This window comes from Callospermophilus lateralis, chromosome 1 (genome assembly GCF_048772815.1).
Source record: "Callospermophilus lateralis isolate mCalLat2 chromosome 1, mCalLat2.hap1, whole genome shotgun sequence".
Taxonomy (NCBI): Eukaryota; Metazoa; Chordata; class Mammalia; order Rodentia; family Sciuridae; genus Callospermophilus; species Callospermophilus lateralis.
The window spans coordinates 91,364,762-91,382,439 of NC_135305.1; the positions used below are offsets into that span (position 1 = coordinate 91,364,762).

The 17,678-nt window shown below is 33.4% G+C and overlaps 1 protein-coding gene across 2 annotated transcripts in view; it reads right to left on the bottom strand.

Moving 5' to 3' along the window:
- Positions 1–17,678, bottom strand: part of Herpud2 (HERPUD family member 2) — a 43,637-nt gene that overhangs the window by 20,866 nt on the left and 5,093 nt on the right. For both annotated transcript variants that reach the window (XM_076863957.2, XM_076863967.2), the window contains 2 exons: positions 4,309–4,386; positions 1,061–1,174 (listed from right to left, as the gene is read on the bottom strand). In XM_076863957.2, coding sequence (XP_076720072.1) covers positions 1,061–1,174; positions 4,309–4,386 — 192 coding nt within the window. The remainder of the gene's footprint in view (positions 1–1,060; positions 1,175–4,308; positions 4,387–17,678) is intronic.

Sequence of the window (17,678 nt, forward strand, 5' to 3'; positions counted from 1 at the left end):
CTGTGTCTAAGACCACATACAAAACTTCATGCCAATGCCAATATTTGACCCTTGGTCATAATCAAGGTAGGAAGCATATAAAGAGTCTTGGGTGTTCAGATAAAGCATATTTCCGTTTGATGTTCCGATAGCTGTTACTAGAACTTACCATGCTATATTATTAAGTAGAGCAACTAGAGAACCTAGTTTCATAAAGAAGCAGTTTACTAGCATGTATTGGAAGATATTTCAACTAGTTATCACTCCTGTCACTCATCCCTTCCTTAAAAGTTTTGGCTAGATTCTTGATAAAAAGTAAAGTATACTTATCCAAATCATAGCTACCTGCCTGAAGTTTAAAGCAAGCTTCCACTAATCCCAATCCTCTCACTTCAAATCTATCATTTAAACTTCAATGGAAAAATCAAAAATAATTTAACAAAAAGATATCAGTATCAATGTTTTTAAAATTTGTAGAGACTGTTAAATTGAAAAGTTCAAATATTACAAAAATTTTCAAAACAATTTTAGACAAATGGAAAAACAGAGAGATAAATAAACCAAGCCTGAAATAGGTAAAATAGGTAAGTACATTAAATACTTCTTCCCCTGTAGTCTGAATGTATGCCCAAATCCAGTGATTTAAAATAAAAACACATACAAAATCCTTAATCAGTTACTATCTCAAGAAGGTTTAAGATTTAAGATTAAGATTTAAGATTTGCAAATTTAAACAATTTAACCTACCTTGAATAAATACATTAGATACATTATTTTGTTGAAATTTCACTGGCCTGAAAATCTATATAATATAACCATTTCATAATTCTGTTTTCTGAGTATTTCAGTCATTAATTAAATCTGTGAAGATAGGCTCTATTAATGCCTGCCATTCAGTAAATTATAACCCACAGTAAACAGGATTCTAAAAACAAATTTTAAATGCCATATTCCAATTATTCAAAAAAATAATCTCAAAACCCACAAGTTACATCTCTTCTGTTTTCCATTTAGATTTTGAGAGGCAAAGAAGAAGAAGAATCAGAAAACTTCAATGTTTACTCCTCCTAAAACAACTCACAGAATTGCTGCTGGATGTCAACGCTTCCCGACTTTCTCTATTGGTACTGGATTTTGGAGAACTGGGAGGAGTCCGAGAAGTACAAACTAGATGAACCATATGATACTCATCTTGCTAAAATTAAAGAAGATTATATATTTAAAAGGGAGTCCTAGAAAATATAATTCAAAAAAGTTAGTACCTAACCTAAAATACTTAAAACTTACATTCCTTTCTAGTCTAGCCAGTTATTAGTAATAAATTGTTGTCATTTGAAGGTAACTTTGCCATTTTAATATCTGAATTAACTATGTAATTCAAATATTGAATTCAATATTTTCCCTCCATGTTTGAAAAATAATCTAAGTATGTGCTATATTAAAAAATTATTATTTTGCATTCCAAGCAGTCTTGAAGCAAACAATGCTGTAAAGTTGGGAGAGCAGAATCTATTATTTCAATATATAAAAGAAATAGCACCTTAATATCAGAACTGTTAAGAGTCACCATGAAGCTTAGGCCTACCAACTTTCAATAGTGAAATTATTTCAATTACTTAGAGTTAGCACCCATAAAAGAAACTCAAATAACTTCATCGTAGTTTCATTTGTCTTAATTTTAGCTGTTGTTGAAATGTGCCCAATTTTTAAGTCAAACATTTTTTATCTGGAACTATTATGCGTATGTTTAAACTCTGTTCTATAAACATTCCATGTGTTTCCACAAACCTACAACTGAAGGAAAATATGCTAAACAATGATTAAGCATGGCATTTTAGCTTAGTTCATGCATATTTTACACTCAAAGCTAGTACAAGATGAGGGAAAAATAAAGGTCAAAGAAGAATGATGCATTAGCAATTTAAAAAGAAGAAGATGAAGAACAACAACAACAGAATGATAAAAAGAGGCAGAAAGAAAACAAGAGATTTTTAGTGGTGAGAAAGGGAAGCAAAACTACTAGAAACTAAGAACTGATTATCAACTGCCTACCATTAACCTAGAATCATGCTTAATGATGAGATGAACCCAAGAAAGATAAGCTCAGCCCCTTAAAAAGCCTCAAGACATTTGTTAAGAGATCAGACAAGTACCTTAGAGCATAGTTAGAGAAACATATAAGAGAGTCTCTTGCATAAAACCTGAGAAGCACAAACTAACTGATTTAGGAATTCAGGGGAAGAAGTTAATGGGATTAAAATGCTAAGAAAAGACATCACAGACAGTGTGTAACATAAAATATGCTTGAAGGTGCTACTAATTTACAATGTTCTCTCAGCTTCTGAGTATGAATATCAAAAAGTATTTAAGTATAGTTGGGCGCTGTGGTGCATGCCTATTAATCCCAACAGCTCAGAAGGCTAAGGCAGGAGGATTTTGAGTTCAAAGCCAGCCTCAGCAAAATCGAGGAGCTAAGCAACTCAGTGAGACCCCGTCTCTAAATAAAAGACAAAACAGGGCTGGGAACATAGTCAGTGGTTCAATGCCCCCAAGTTCAATCCTCGATACCAAAAAAAAAAAAAAAAAAGTATTCAAGTATAGAATGTTTACCCTTAGAAACCTAGGTTCAAATTTTTCATACTAATCATAACTCAGTGTTCATTCACTTTTGGGGAACGTTTCTACAAAATATTTTATAACTAAATAAGTAAAGCTAATGGCAAAATTTAACAATGCCTTTAACAAAACCAGTTCAATGGTCTACTCAAAATGTAAACATACTGCTCAAAATGCTTGATCTAACAGTTCTTTCACTAAAGCAGTTTAATTTTTAAATTTTCTTCTCTAAAACTATTTCCGGCAGCAAAAGCCTTTAAAAAAAAAAAAAAAACTTTTCTTAAGTATTTCTTTAGTTGTAGGTGACACAGTATCTTTATTTTATTTATTTATTTTTATGTGGTGCTGAGGATCGAACCCAGGGCTTCACATGTGCTAGGCGAGTGCTCTACCGCTGAGCCACAACTCCAGCCTAGCAAAAGCCTTTTAAAGAGTATTCATGTATAGGTCCAAGCTATCCTTAAGATAAAATAGTAAAGATATCTGCATTTCAAAGCAAACAGCAGAAATGCCTATAAAGAGGGGAAAAAAAAAACAACAACAACAACCATGCAGACACAGAGGTTTTTTGGAGTATTCAGCATAATGCTATAACGGAGTCATGTCATTATTCATTTGCCAAAACCCACAGAATGAATATACACCAACAAGAGTGAATTCGAATGTAAACTATGGACTTTAAGTGATAATGTGTCAATATAGGTGCATTGATGATAACAAGTGTACTACTCTTGTGCAGGATGTTGGCACTGAGATGGGTTCAGCATGTGAAAGGAAATCTCTGTACCTTCCATTCAATTTTGCTATAAACCTAAAACTGCCGCCCCCAAAATAAAGTCTACTGTAAAAAGAGAAAAGAGAATCTGCCACAAAATTCCACTATTTTTGAGGGCAAATATGAAACCACTTTAGCTATTTGAAACTACATTATGAAAATGACTGTACCAAATCACACTGACAAAGCTAAAACGTCAACTAAGCAGAAAAAACAACCGTATACATAAACATCACAAAAAACATCAGAATAAAATGCAGATCTTCTAAATCAGATCAGGTCTATCCACAACAATATTAAGAATTATTCAAAAATCAAAAACAAAATATAAAGCCATTCAACTCTGCTATAATCACAAAAAAGTAAAATTTCAAAGCATAAATCCTACAAATAAGTATGAGCTAAAAGCTGCCATTAAAATAACTAGTATTCAAGCTCACTGTCAAAAAGATACACTGAAATAAATATATTTTAGTGATGAGGATTAGCATTCAGAGCTTGATGATGGGAACAAAAGTAGAACTTCATTCTACTTCCTATCCTGAAATGAAACTTCCAACCCAAACAATCTGTATTAAACTGTCATGCAGTGAGGTTTAAAGGGTATTAGAGGAAAAACTGGTACTAGTCTTTCACTACCTACTGAGCACTCTATTCCTATACCACTTATATAAGTCATTAGTGTTTTCTTCCAAAAGATGACAAACAACAACACAAATATATAATCCTTCCTCAAATTTAGCTATCAGATGAAAATATAACACTGTTACTCAAACTAATCTGAACCTATCACACTGTTTACTTTCTAATTTATTTTATCTGTTAGGCTAAACCACAGGGGTTGATTTAAATAAAAATTGAACTAGTTGGATAAAACTGCAGAAACATCTCTCACAAAATGAATATATTTGGTTTCAAAAAGTGGAAGAAAAGCTTACTTTTCTGAGAATGTCTTTCAGCTGCAGATGATCAGGAAGAAGTCTGCCAGAATAAACCAATCTCTGATCCTTCGTCAACTATAGGATAAAGAAAAGAAATCACTTTACTAATTATACAAATTTTAAGTTGGGAAAAATATGACTAAATATAGGTAATATAAAACTCCCTTTAGGGATAATTCAGCAAAAAACCTGACATAGTTAATAATTTGTTTTTCTAATTTCTACTTAAGATAATTAAAGTGCTCAGCAACTGGCAGCAAACCTATAATAAAATAATACAAATAATTATCATATTTTTAAATTGTGGCAAAGAAAGGAAAAATTTTCAACTATAATGCATGTATGACTATCATTAAAAACCTCCAATATTACATAAATGAGAAAAATGGTTGGCCTATTAACAGTAGGCCAGGTATGATGATGCACACCTATAATCTCAGAGACTCTAGGAGATGAGGCAGAGGATCACAAGTTCATGGTCAGCCTGGACAACTTAGTAAGACACTGTCTCAAAAAATTAAAAGGGCTGGGAATGTGGCTTAGTGGCAAGGTGCCCCTGGGTGCAATTCCCAGCACATACACAAGAATATTTAAGTAGTCAATAGCAGAATAAAATTTCAAGGTCACCAGAATTATTTTGCATTGTTTTATCAGCGCTTTTAATCTAAAATATATACATAAGACTTATTTTCTTCTTTACTAACATAATGCAGAACAATTTACTGGTTTTAATTCAAGAGCCACTTGAATTTAATTACAATTTGGGTAACTATTCTAGTTTTTATTATCTCTGACACTGTGCACAAATAGCTTTATACATTTTCAGTATCACAAGACTTGAAAAAATTTAACACAAATACTTGGAGATTCAGTTGCCATCTCTATACACAACCAGGATACAAAATATATACTGGTTAGCTCTGTCATATTTTATTCTTAATGATAAATCTGCTCATGTCTATACTGCTTGCATACTTAACATTAAAGCATCTTCATTAGATTTATTTGCCTTGAACATTCACCTGCAAATAAGCCTATTAAAACAATATCAGCTATATCAACTGTTAAATCCAAAAATCAAAATCTATAACAATTTTTAAACAGACTATATGTTCAACATGGCTACTATAAAAGACTATATGAGTAGTTACTATATATATAGTTATATATACTATAAACAGTCATAACAGAAATTATCCTACTGACTAAGATCTGAGGTTCAGGTATCCTTATACCCCAAAGATGAAGGGAAAGGCACTGTTTGCCAAGATACTTAACTGTTAAGTACAGTTTCTCCTTTAAGTAGCCATTTCTAAAATAGATAAATAGACACTCCATATGAAAACAACCAAATACAACGTAAGAGGTTTTTTGGATAAATATCACAAGTCTTCAAAGCTCTTATTAATTCATATAAAGTCTGAGTGGGGTACCACAATGTTGTGAAATATGTATTTGGTCTTCATCCTATTTCCTTCCAATACAGCTCCTAAAATCCCTAGACTCTGCAATGATAAGTGTATCTCTGGCATGCTAAGGAATGACTGGTGGCTAGGGGTCCCTAAAGAGCTCATGTAATTTAAGAGTTAACTTTTCAGTCTCACCCTCCAAATTCCAAAAAGAGAGGCCAATTTTTGAATTAACAAACCAATGGCCAATGACTTAATCAATCATGCCTATGTAATAAAGCATCCATAAAAGACTAAGTTCTGAGAAATTCCTTAGCAGAATATGTTAGTAGTAGCAGTAGTTCCACTAGAAGGTGGTATGTCAGAAAGGACACAGAAGCTCTCCAACACCGCTTCTCCATATCTCCCCATATGTATCTCTTCCAACTGGTCGTTCATCTGATCCTTTGTAATATCCTTTAGAGTATATAAGTAAACATAAGTCAATGTTTCTCTTGGGTTCTGTGACCTGCTCTAGAAAATTAACCAAACCAAAAAGGGAGTCTAAAGAAACCTCATTTATAGCAGGTTGGTCAGAAATACAAATTGTTCTCAGTATACTAAGAATCTATAGTGGGGAGAAGGACTGAGCCCATCTCCAGATAGTGTCAGAACTCAAATGAATTAGAGGACACCTGGCTACTGTCTCCTGGAGAATTATCTGCAGAGTTGCTTGCTTGCTGGTAGGGAGAAATTCTCACATTTTTTTTAGCTGAGGACACAGAAGTATCTGTATTGTGGATGGTAGGAGAAACTGAATTTATTTTTTTGTTTTTTCCCCCATACCCTTACCATCAGTGAAGTGTAAATTACATATAAGTAAGTTAAAAGCTAAGTAAATAATGAATGATGTAAACCGCTGGCAAAAATGAATTATCTAATTCTTTACAAATTTCTATAACATGATTATTGAAGGACAGCCAAGTCACAGACCTAACCAACTTCACTTTATCCCTTTCTAATTCCATTTACCTCTTTTAATTTGTTTTCCTTCTGAGCCACATTTTTTTATTTAAAAAAATTTAGTTGTAAATGGACACAATAACTTTATTTTATTTATTTTTATATATGGTGCTGAGGATCGAACCCAGTGCCTCACATGTGCTAGGCAAGCACTCCACCACTGAGCTACAACTCCAGTCCCCAGAGCCACTTTCTTCTGCAGATATCTTAGATTCCAGGACCAGAGGTCTGATTGATAAGCACCTTTATGATAGGGAAATAAAATTGTCCCCAAGCAATGGCAAGTCTCCCAGAACAGATCATCCCATGATAAGACTGCCCCACTAAGCAGGAACAATTATCCCATGAAAGAAACACCCTATTCCTATGAGGCATTTCATCCCCATGACAGAAGCACCCCATGACTGAAGGAAGGCTTCCCACCTACACAGAAGGAATCATCTCATCTAGGAATTAAATTGTCCCCCCTCAGGTGATGATAGCCTTCCCAGAGTTTCACAGAACCAGTTCTGAAATAATGATCAACCAGACCACGGCCTTACCAAGATGGCCTGCCAGCTATGCAAACATCCCACCCACCTAAGTCCCCAACTTTTTCTTTTATTATAAAACCTCACATTTTCTGTCAGCCCCTGAAAGAATTGTTGAAAGATTGTTGATCAATGAATTCCTAATCTAATCTTCCCTGTATGGTCACACTGATTAAAGCTCTGTCAGTGCCCTTTACCATTGTTCATCTCTCTGATTGGCATATTGGAACAGGTAGCCACGTTTGGTCTATTGAGATCCCCAGAGCCAAGGCCTGCACCCTAGAACTCCAGAAATTACACTGGAACTTAAAGAAGTTATCAACAGATACTTCTATGACATATCGTTATTCTGCATAAAGGACACCTGTCTTTTTTTATGAGTTTCTGTACCTTACTATAAAAATTCTCAAACATACACAAAGTGGAGGAAATAAAATGAACCCCCAGGTACCATCTTCAAGAACTCACAGAATACTCAGCTTCAACCACTACAAACATTCTTCTATTCTTATTTTATCTATTCCATTTCCCCTTTCTCTCTCCTCCACCCAAAGTATTTTAAAGCAAACAACACATATCATCTCTTTCTACCTGTAAAGATTTAGTGTGTATCTGTAACCCATTTTCTTAAAATAACCACAATGTTACCACATTCAACAATAACAAAAAAAAATCCTTATTATGTAATACAATACAGCTCAATCTTTCCCACCTACTCAAAAATATTTTTTAGAGATGGTTTATCTGAATCAGAATTCAAACGAGGTTCACACACAGGTTTGGGCTGTTATAATTTCTTTTAATCTTTTTTTTTTTTTAAGAGAGAAGGAGAGAGAGAGAGGGAGAGAGAGAGAGAGAATTTTTAATATTTATTTTTCAGTTTTCAGCGGACACAACATCTTTGTATGTGGTGATGAGGATCGAACCCGGGCCGCACGCATGCTAGGCAAGCGCGCTACCGCTTGAGCCACATCCCCAGCCCCTCTTTTAATCTTTTAACAGTTCCACTTCCTTTTCATTTTTCCCATGTTATTTGTTGAAGGAATCATGAAATCTGTCTTAGAGAATTTCCCAATCTGTTCTGGCTGACTATATCCTCCTGATACTATACACTGTGATGGTTAGCTGTAGAGGGTTGATTATATTCAGATTCCTTTTTCTTGGACAAGAGTACTTTATATAACAGTGCTATGTGCTATCAGCACATTTGGATTAGATGATCTACTTTTAATAAAGCTGTGATCAATCAATTAGTTCAGATACTGTCAGCCTAATCCATCCCTTATAAAGATCCCATTAACCTTATTGATTACCTACATTCACTTGCCTATTATTTCTATTATTTCATTAGGGTAGAGAACTGTTATTTTTTTTAAAAAATATAAGTCCTTCTGTATTTATTAGATACAATTCTTCTGAAAGAACTTTACCTATAAACTATTCAGTTACCCAGTCCATATAAGCAGCAAAGATGTACAAAGAACTCTTTCCCTTTATCACTTTTCAAGGTGACTGTGCAAACCACCTCTACAGTGACCAATGAGCTTTTTTTTTTTTTAGTATCATTATAAGCTTGCAGAATTTTATGTTTTTCAATATAAAGATATCTTCCCCCCCTTTTTTATACTCAACTTGTTCCATCTTTGGCCAGAAGATCCTTCAAGTTGGTTCTAGTATGGCATGACCTGTGTCTACTCTTAATAGCTTCCTTTTTTCAGATACAAAATCCTAGGTTCATCCTCTGTACTTATAGACCTGGAATCAGTCATTACTCCAGGAGCTTTGATTCCTTTTAACAGGAAATGATATCTGAAGACCAAAATCTGAGAGATAACAAGTGCTTATTTTTACTTGTCATCACTTCTGGGATTCTTCAATGAGCAAAAAGTATTTTTTAGAAGGAGAAACTTAAATCCTGAGTTCATATTTTTATTTTCCATTTAAATTAAACATTTTTTCTTATTTTATCTTCTTGAAAATCTTGCTTGCTAATGACATTAAAAAATATGCCATTGGCAAGTATACTTGTTTTCTCCTACCATATTTAAGCCCACAATAAAGGAATTGTTACTATCAATATTATATGAAATCTAAGATTTCTTGTAGCATTTTTCTATCCTTCGGATATATGTCACTAGAAATATGCAACCAAAATATTGCATTTCAAAGTAAGTTGAAATAATTCTTCTCACTGCTTTGACCATCATCATATTGTTAAGTTCTTAAATTACTTCTTAGAAATGATTTCCTATTTAATTGATTTTTTTTAAAAAATTGTATATGACATACATGGGAATAACGTTAAAACTTTAGAAAAAGGTACAGAGAAATTTAATTTGTCCCCTATACCCCTTATAATTTTAGATTACTTTCCATCATTTCTTTTTAACAATATAACAAACCTGGACACACATTCTTCTATTTCTCCTCCTTTCTTACATAAAAGGTTGTACACTATACTTAACTTCCATGTTAAAAATACTCTCAACACCAAAGAAGAATAAAACAGAATTTCAGACCCTCTCTTGATGCCACTTTCCTTCCAGCTATTGTTCTATTTCTTTCCTTTCCTTTCATGCAAAACTCCTTGTATATATTTAGTTGTATATATTTACTATTTCTTATTATCCTCCTCTCCTTTTCTCCTCATCTATAAAATGAGGACAATAATATCTAACTCACAGAATTAAATTTTCATTAACAATAAAACGAACACCAACCTCTTAGAGCACAATGCCTAGTGAGCATTCAATGAACATTAGGTACTAAATTCTAGTATATGCGTTTTGCAGTTTCATCAATATCCAATGTGATTATGTGAAAGTATTGAAAAGTTATGTGTAACATCAGACTGCATATGTTCATTATGTCTAAGAACATGATTAAGACACCACAAAAATAGGTTTAAAACTACAACAGTTATCTTTTATTAATTAAAAAGGACAGTTCCAATCAATATTAGAACAACTTCCAAGTCTCATATTAAAATGACATTTGTGGGCTGGGGATGTGGCTCAAGCGGTAACTCGCTCTCCTGGCATGCATGGGGCACTGAGTTCGATCCTCAGCACCACATAAAAATAAAATAAAGATGTTGTGTCCACCGAAAACTGAAAAACAAATATTAAAAAATTCTCTCTCTTCTCTCTTTAAAAAATAAAATAAAATGACATTTGTAAATAACAAAAGGAAGTCTTAATTCATTTTATCTTCTCTACACAGAGAAAAAATTTAAAGTTTATTAAAAGAAATTCATGTCCAAAACATGAGTCAGTTTGCTTCAGATTTTAATTGAAAAATGCAGTTTACCAACTACTTGTAAATGTAAATGATCTATATATTATCTGCTTTCTATATGGATAATCTCCATTTTCTTATTAAGCTATCATTAATCAGATGCTTTATCAAAAATGTCATTTCCAAATAAGAAACAAAAATGCTAGAAAAATTTATATTTGTAATCACTGGATAAAAATACATATATTAAGTATACTGACTATCTAATTTTAAAAGTTTACTTTCATAATTCACTAGTAGATAGGTTTTAGACCAATTGGTTCCAGAAACAAAAACTCAGAGACTTTACAGACACCAAAAGCCCAAGCTTGAAAAATCTACAATTGCCTGACACAGTAGCACAGGTCTATAATATGAACAGCTTGGGAGGCTGAAGCAAGAGGATCACAAGTTCAAGGCCAGCCTCAGCAATTAAAGAGCCGTGGATGTTGCTCAGTGGTTAAGCACACCTGAGTTCAATCCCTGGTACAAAAAAAATCTACAATCCAGTTAAACATACTTAGGAAGATCATTTAGCTAAAAACATAGAATTTCTTGATAGCTATAAAGTGATCATCCAGACTATCAAAGATTTTGAGTACTCCTAGTTTGAAAACTGTGGGTCCCAGTTTGAAAACATATACAAACAATTAAATTTTAAGAGCTAACACAAATCTTATTTGACCCAAAATATAGTTGACTGAATTAGTATTACTAGTACCCAGAGAAAGAGTGGTAATCCCTTATCCCCAAATTCTTCTTAAAGCCTATACCTACTGAACAGAAAGGCTGGGCAATGGCTAAGTCCCAGGACAAGGGAAAGACTCAATAGCACCCAGCAAAAGATCCTGACATTTGCAAGAAGAAAAGACACCCCAGCTTTCCCCACTGACATCTCTGGAAGAAGGATCAAGGCACAGAAAAAACATTATGAAGCATTTATACACTTCTTCAAATGACTCTTCCTTGCCCTTATAGAGTCCTTCGCTAAAGTCTCCATCCAATTCTAAAAGCTAGATTTCTTCATATGTTTTATAAATTTGTCTCTCTATCCAAGTCCTCTCTCTCCCTCTCAGACCTAGACTCATATCCAACTGCAACAACACATGACACCAACAACACACGACACCTTCAGATGTCTTAACAGGCAACTCAAAGCCAAAACATCTACAATGGATCTCAATTCTCAAAACCTTCCTCGTTTCTTCCCTATCCTAAAACAACTTGCCATCAGTTGTTTAAGCAGAATACCTAAGCATAATTCTCCATTCTTCTTTCTTTTATCTTGCCTCCCATATCTGGCTGGAAGTAAATCCTACAGATCATATCTACAAGTCCTTCACAGATACATCTACATTCTTCCATCACCATCTCCTAATCTAAAACATTATTACTTACTTACCCTGGGCTTCTGCAATAGCTTCTTAATTGATTTCCTTGCTTCCATTCTAAAGTCAGTAGTTGGTGTGATCTTTTAAGAACAAAAATCACTCCTGTCACTCTCTGATGGATCACCACTATACTGAATTTAATTCTAATTTCCTAACTATGGCCAGACCTGGCTTCTGTCTCTCTCCAACCTCTTATGATAGTATTCTTTCCTCCTTACTAGAGAAGAGAACTGGCATTCACTTAGATCCCCAAGTTCTTTCCCAACTCACACACCCTTCCTGCACTACTCTCTTCCAGCTCCTATATAACTGGCTCTTAATCATCTTTTGGATGTTAGCTTCAACCAGGTCTCCCTGACTTACAAACTTAGTACAGTACTTATTCCCTTTCCCATACTCGCTTATTTCCTTTGTAACAAATCACATTCTGTAATCGAGTTCACATATGTACCCCTAAGTGGAACATAAATGTCAAGAACAAAAAGGTCCGTATCCCTTTTACTGAAAATAGTAAAAACCATTATGTTTGTACCTTGAGAGAGCAAATTTTATAGTATGTAAATTATAACTCAGTAAGAAAAATATTGTTAATCTCATCTGCATATTCAAATGCCTTCAGATTATTTGAAGTTATAAAAGGAAAAGAAATTCTTTCATTTTACTATGACTGAAAACAGAAAAATAAGTTCTTTATGTGCCTAAATTAGGCAAAAAATTAGACTTGAAAATTTTTCTGTCACTAAAAATATTGCCTCTTCAGTTTAATTAAATGTAAATATCAGGTAAAATACTTGTCAGACATAACAAATGAGAGTTAACTGAATTTTCAACCAGTTATTTTGTTACTATAAGCTATAGCATTAAGCAAGGTACAGATTTTGAGATCTCAATCAAAATTAAATCTAACTTTAAATTATATTGTTATATCGTGTGCATGTACAAATACGTAACAACAAATCACATCAAAATGTATAACTAATGCACCCACCAATAAAAATGTGGAAAAATTTTTCAATTCAACTTGCAAAACTGATATGACTTCAAACTTTCTTATAACACTTTTTCCTTGATTGAAAAATCTCTTTCTTACCAATGGTACAGAATAGAGGACACAGAGACTAACTCACAAAATTACAATTATCTTATATTAGACAAAGGTGCCAAAAACATGCACTGGAGAAAAGACAGCATCTTCAACAAATAGAGCTTGGAAAACTGGAAATCCATATGCAAAAAATGAAATTAAACCCCTATCTCTCACCATGCACAGAACTTAACTCAAAATGGATCAAGGACCTAGGAATTAAACCAGTGACTCTTCGTCTAGAAAAAGTAGGCCCTAATCTTCAACATGTGGGATTAGGCCCCAACTTCCTTAATAAGACTCTTACAATGCAAGAATTAAAACCAAGAATCAATAAATGGGATGGAATCAACTAAAAAATTTCTTCTCAGCAAAAGAAACAATCTGTGAGCCTACATTATGGGAGCAAATTTTATCAGATAAAGCACTAATCTCTAGGGTAAATAAAGAACTCAAAAAGCTAAGCACTGAAAAACAAATAACCCAATTAACAAATGGGCCAAGGACCTGAACAGACACTTCTCAGAAGAGCATATACAATCAATCAACAAATATATGAAAAAATACTCATCATCTCTAGCAATCAGAGAAATGCAAATCAAAACTACTCTAAGATATATCATCTCACTCCAGTCAGAATGGCAGCTATTATGAAGACAAACAATAATAAGTGTTGGCAAGGATATGGGGGAAAAAGTACACTCATACATTGCTAGTGGGACTGCAAATTGGTGCAGCCAATTTGAAAAGCAATATGGAGATTCCTTGGAAATATGGGAATGGAACCACCATTTGACCCAGCTATTCCTCTCCTCGGGCTATACCCAAAGGACTTAAAAACAGCATACTACAGGGACACAGCCACATCAATGTTTATCGCAGAATTCACAATAGCTAAACTGTGGAGCCAACCTAGATGTCCTATGAATGGATGAAAAAATGTGGCATATATACACATCAGAATTTTACTCAGCATTAAAAAAGAACAAAATCATGGCATTTGCAAGTAAATGGATGGCCTTGGAAAAGATAATGCTAAGTGAAGTCAGCCAATCCCCAAAAAACAAATGCTGAATGTTTTCTCTGATATAAGGAGGTTGACTCATAGTGGGATAGGGAGGGAGAGCATGGGAGAAATATGAATTCTAAATAGGGAAGAGGGGTGGGAGGGAAAGACAGGTGGCAGGAGATTAGCAAGGATGGTGGAATGTGATGGACATCATTATACAAAGTACATGTATGAAGACTTGAATTGAGTATCAACATATTTTATATACAGAGATACGAAAAATTGTGGTATGTATATATATTAAGAATTGTAATGCAAAAAAATAGCAACAAAGTACATGTATAAAGACATAAATTGACATGAACATACTTTATATAGATATGAAAAATTGTGCCCTATATGTGTAATAAGAATTGTAATGCTCTCCACTGCTGTTGTGTATTTTAAAAATAAAAAGAAATAAATAAAAAGAAATAAAGAAAATGCTATCCATAAATTTAATGAACCACTCATGAAAAAAAAATCCCTTTCTTTATTAGTTTGCATAAGTGATGCTGGCTGTTATAACAAACCCCAAGATCTCAGTAGCTTAACATGATAAAGATCATTTTTCTCTGAATTAAAAAAAAAAAAATACGGGTATCCCTTTTATAAGAATCCAGGAAACTCAGGATTAGCAAATCAAAAAGTACTAACTAAATTTTAAATTAAAAGATTCTACTGATAAAACTACTGGCTCCACAGAGTAACATAATTAAAACTATTTCTGTTAACACTACCACTATTCTTCCCAGCACTCACTCCTATAACAAATAGCAACTCCTATCAGATACACACCTTTTATCACTTCCACTATCCTACCTTAGACAAAACCTGGTCATATATGGTAAAGCAGAGTCAACCAAACAAGATCAAGACCAAGATGGAAACATCCTAATGGTACTCTGAGTAGCCCAGACACAGAAATGTTCCATTCAAAATAAATGACTGCTTAACCTTAATAAACAGTGGGTCAAAAAAGTTCTGGTACTCACTAAACAGACATTGCAAAATAACAAAGCAAGGGAAGCTCACCTACTCGTATATTATTCAAAAATAAGTCCAAATATGAATATTTTTTCTTTTTAAAACATTTACATATATACCATTAATATATATACTTACATATTAATATATATACTTTAATGTCTAACTAGACATCAAAAACAAATGAAGGAGCTGGGGTTGTTGCGAGCACCTGCCTCGCATATTTGAGGCACTGGGTTTGATCCTCAGCACCACATATAAATAAATAAAAAATAAAGTACATCAACAATTAAAAAATATTTTTTAAAAAAATGAAAATAATGAGTCCCACTATTATTTATAATTATAATGCATCAATACAAAATATTTTTAAATTTTAAAATATTATCCAACTCAAATACACTTAATACAAAAATCTGAGAGCTGAGTTTACAAAACAAACAATATTTTTATATTTCAAAAAATCCACAGTATTAGAAGATTAAATTTTTTATGTGAAAGATAAAATGTATGTCATAATTATGTATGCCTTAAAAATCACATTCCTACTACATTTGACTTTAGTATAATCAAATTCCACCTGGAAATTTTTTTTAATATTTATTTTTTTTTTTAGTTTTAGGTGGACACAATATCTTTATTTTTTTTATGTGGTGCTGAGAATCAAACCCAGTGCCTCATGCATGCTAGGAGAGTGTGCTACCACTTGAGCCACATTCCCAGCCCATCCACCTGGAAATTTTAAAAATCTTAATTTTTAAAATTTAAAATATCTAGTCTGTACTGGATCAGTAAGAGTAATCTTTACCTAACAAAGTAATTTAAATAACTATAATTCAAATCCTTTGAAAGTAATAACTTTTAACATTTCAGTATTTACATATAGTTCAGTCAAAAGTGTCAAACAGCTTTAAAGCACAAAGTACAAGGAATTGCACAAAATTTCTGTGGAAAATAAATTGTGTGAATTTGTACTGGAATACATCTATCTCCCTTCCATTTACAATTAAATTCACCCAATCTAAAGCCCCAGGAAATTCAGAAACACTATGAATGCAAGCATATGAATGCAAGCATGGTTACCCAAACAGCCTTGTCCAGTCACTGCAGCAACAAAAGGTACAAAGACTAAACACAAATATTCTGAGCCAGGTGCAGTGGCACACATCTATAATCCCAGAAGCTCAGGAGGCTGAGGCAGGAAGATCATGAGTTCAAAGCCAGCCTCAACAATGGTGAGCGGCTAAGCAACTCAGTGAGACCCTGACTCTAAATAAAATACAAAATAGGGCTGGGGACGTGGCTCAGTGGTCTAGTGACCCTGAGTTCAATCCCCAGTACCCACCCCACCCCACAAAAAAGAGTAATATTCTAGAGTTCTAAAGGGATATTTCCTGCTTAGCAGTTTCCATTCACTGGCCATTCACATATCAGATGTATATTCAATAGAGAATACCCAAACATAGAAACTATGAAAAGATAGGCCACAACAATGTAGTTTGCAGAGTTAAGATTATATTCCCATAGCTTCCCTTTAAATTTATCAGGATAAACATAAATAACTACATACTAGACTGCTAAGTGTTAGCATAATAGCAAGGCTACATTACTTATTCATCACAGCCATTAGACAACAAACCATCTAAACCTGCCTCTTTTTATAGGGGAATTGGTTCTTTTTAGTTTACAGATATAACTGACATGGCCAAGACCCTAAATGCCTTTCTTCATCTACTCTACAGTCCTCATATCTAATGTGAATAAAATGGTTAAGGGCCTAGATCAAACCAACCTGGACTCAAATTCCAATTCTATTGAGAGTTCTATGACCTTGGGCAAAAAAATCACAAAACTTAAGTTTTCTCATCTATAAACCTTATGCCATAAGGTGTCTATAAGAAATAAATGTAATAAAGCATAGCAAGTAGAATTACACAATAGTAACTATTTAGCAAATGGTAGTCTAAAAATCAGAGCAGCTGAATAAAAGGATAATAGACAATAAAAGGATTATAGACAAATCAGTAGGATGTAAAGAAGGGAAACTTAAACTACAAATTCTTAAAAAATCTTTTTTAAAAAAGCATTAATGCACGATTAAAACAAACACTACCTTCAGAGTACTTCTATTTTTCCAAAAGATATTAGAAAAAGGCTTTAAATGACTGAAATTTTAGTCAGCAGTCATTAAAGTTTTCAACTTAAGTCTATTTCTCATCATCCTTCACATTCAATTTGATAGTACTTTTGTTCACAAATGGTTTTAAAAATTTGAACTATATTGCAGTGACTTATAAGACAACAGTCTTATATCTATGTGTATGGATTATTATAGCCCCTTGAAATCAAGAGTTCTGAAGTGGTTATGCTGACTGATTTTTTAAATTACCTATGTAAGGTAACAGGGAATTACAAAAATAACAGATACAAATTTCAAATGATATAATACAAGCTACTTCCTCTGAAAATGAATGGAAGACTTCCTTCTGGATTGTAGGCACTTTGGCTATGGAATGTTATTATAGACTCAGAATATATTCTCAGAATAGAACCTATATGCCTGGTTCTATTCTTGCTGTAATTCTATCAGAATCTCAGAATAAAAGAAAAATTTGAAAAAGTAGCCCAGACCAGATCGGC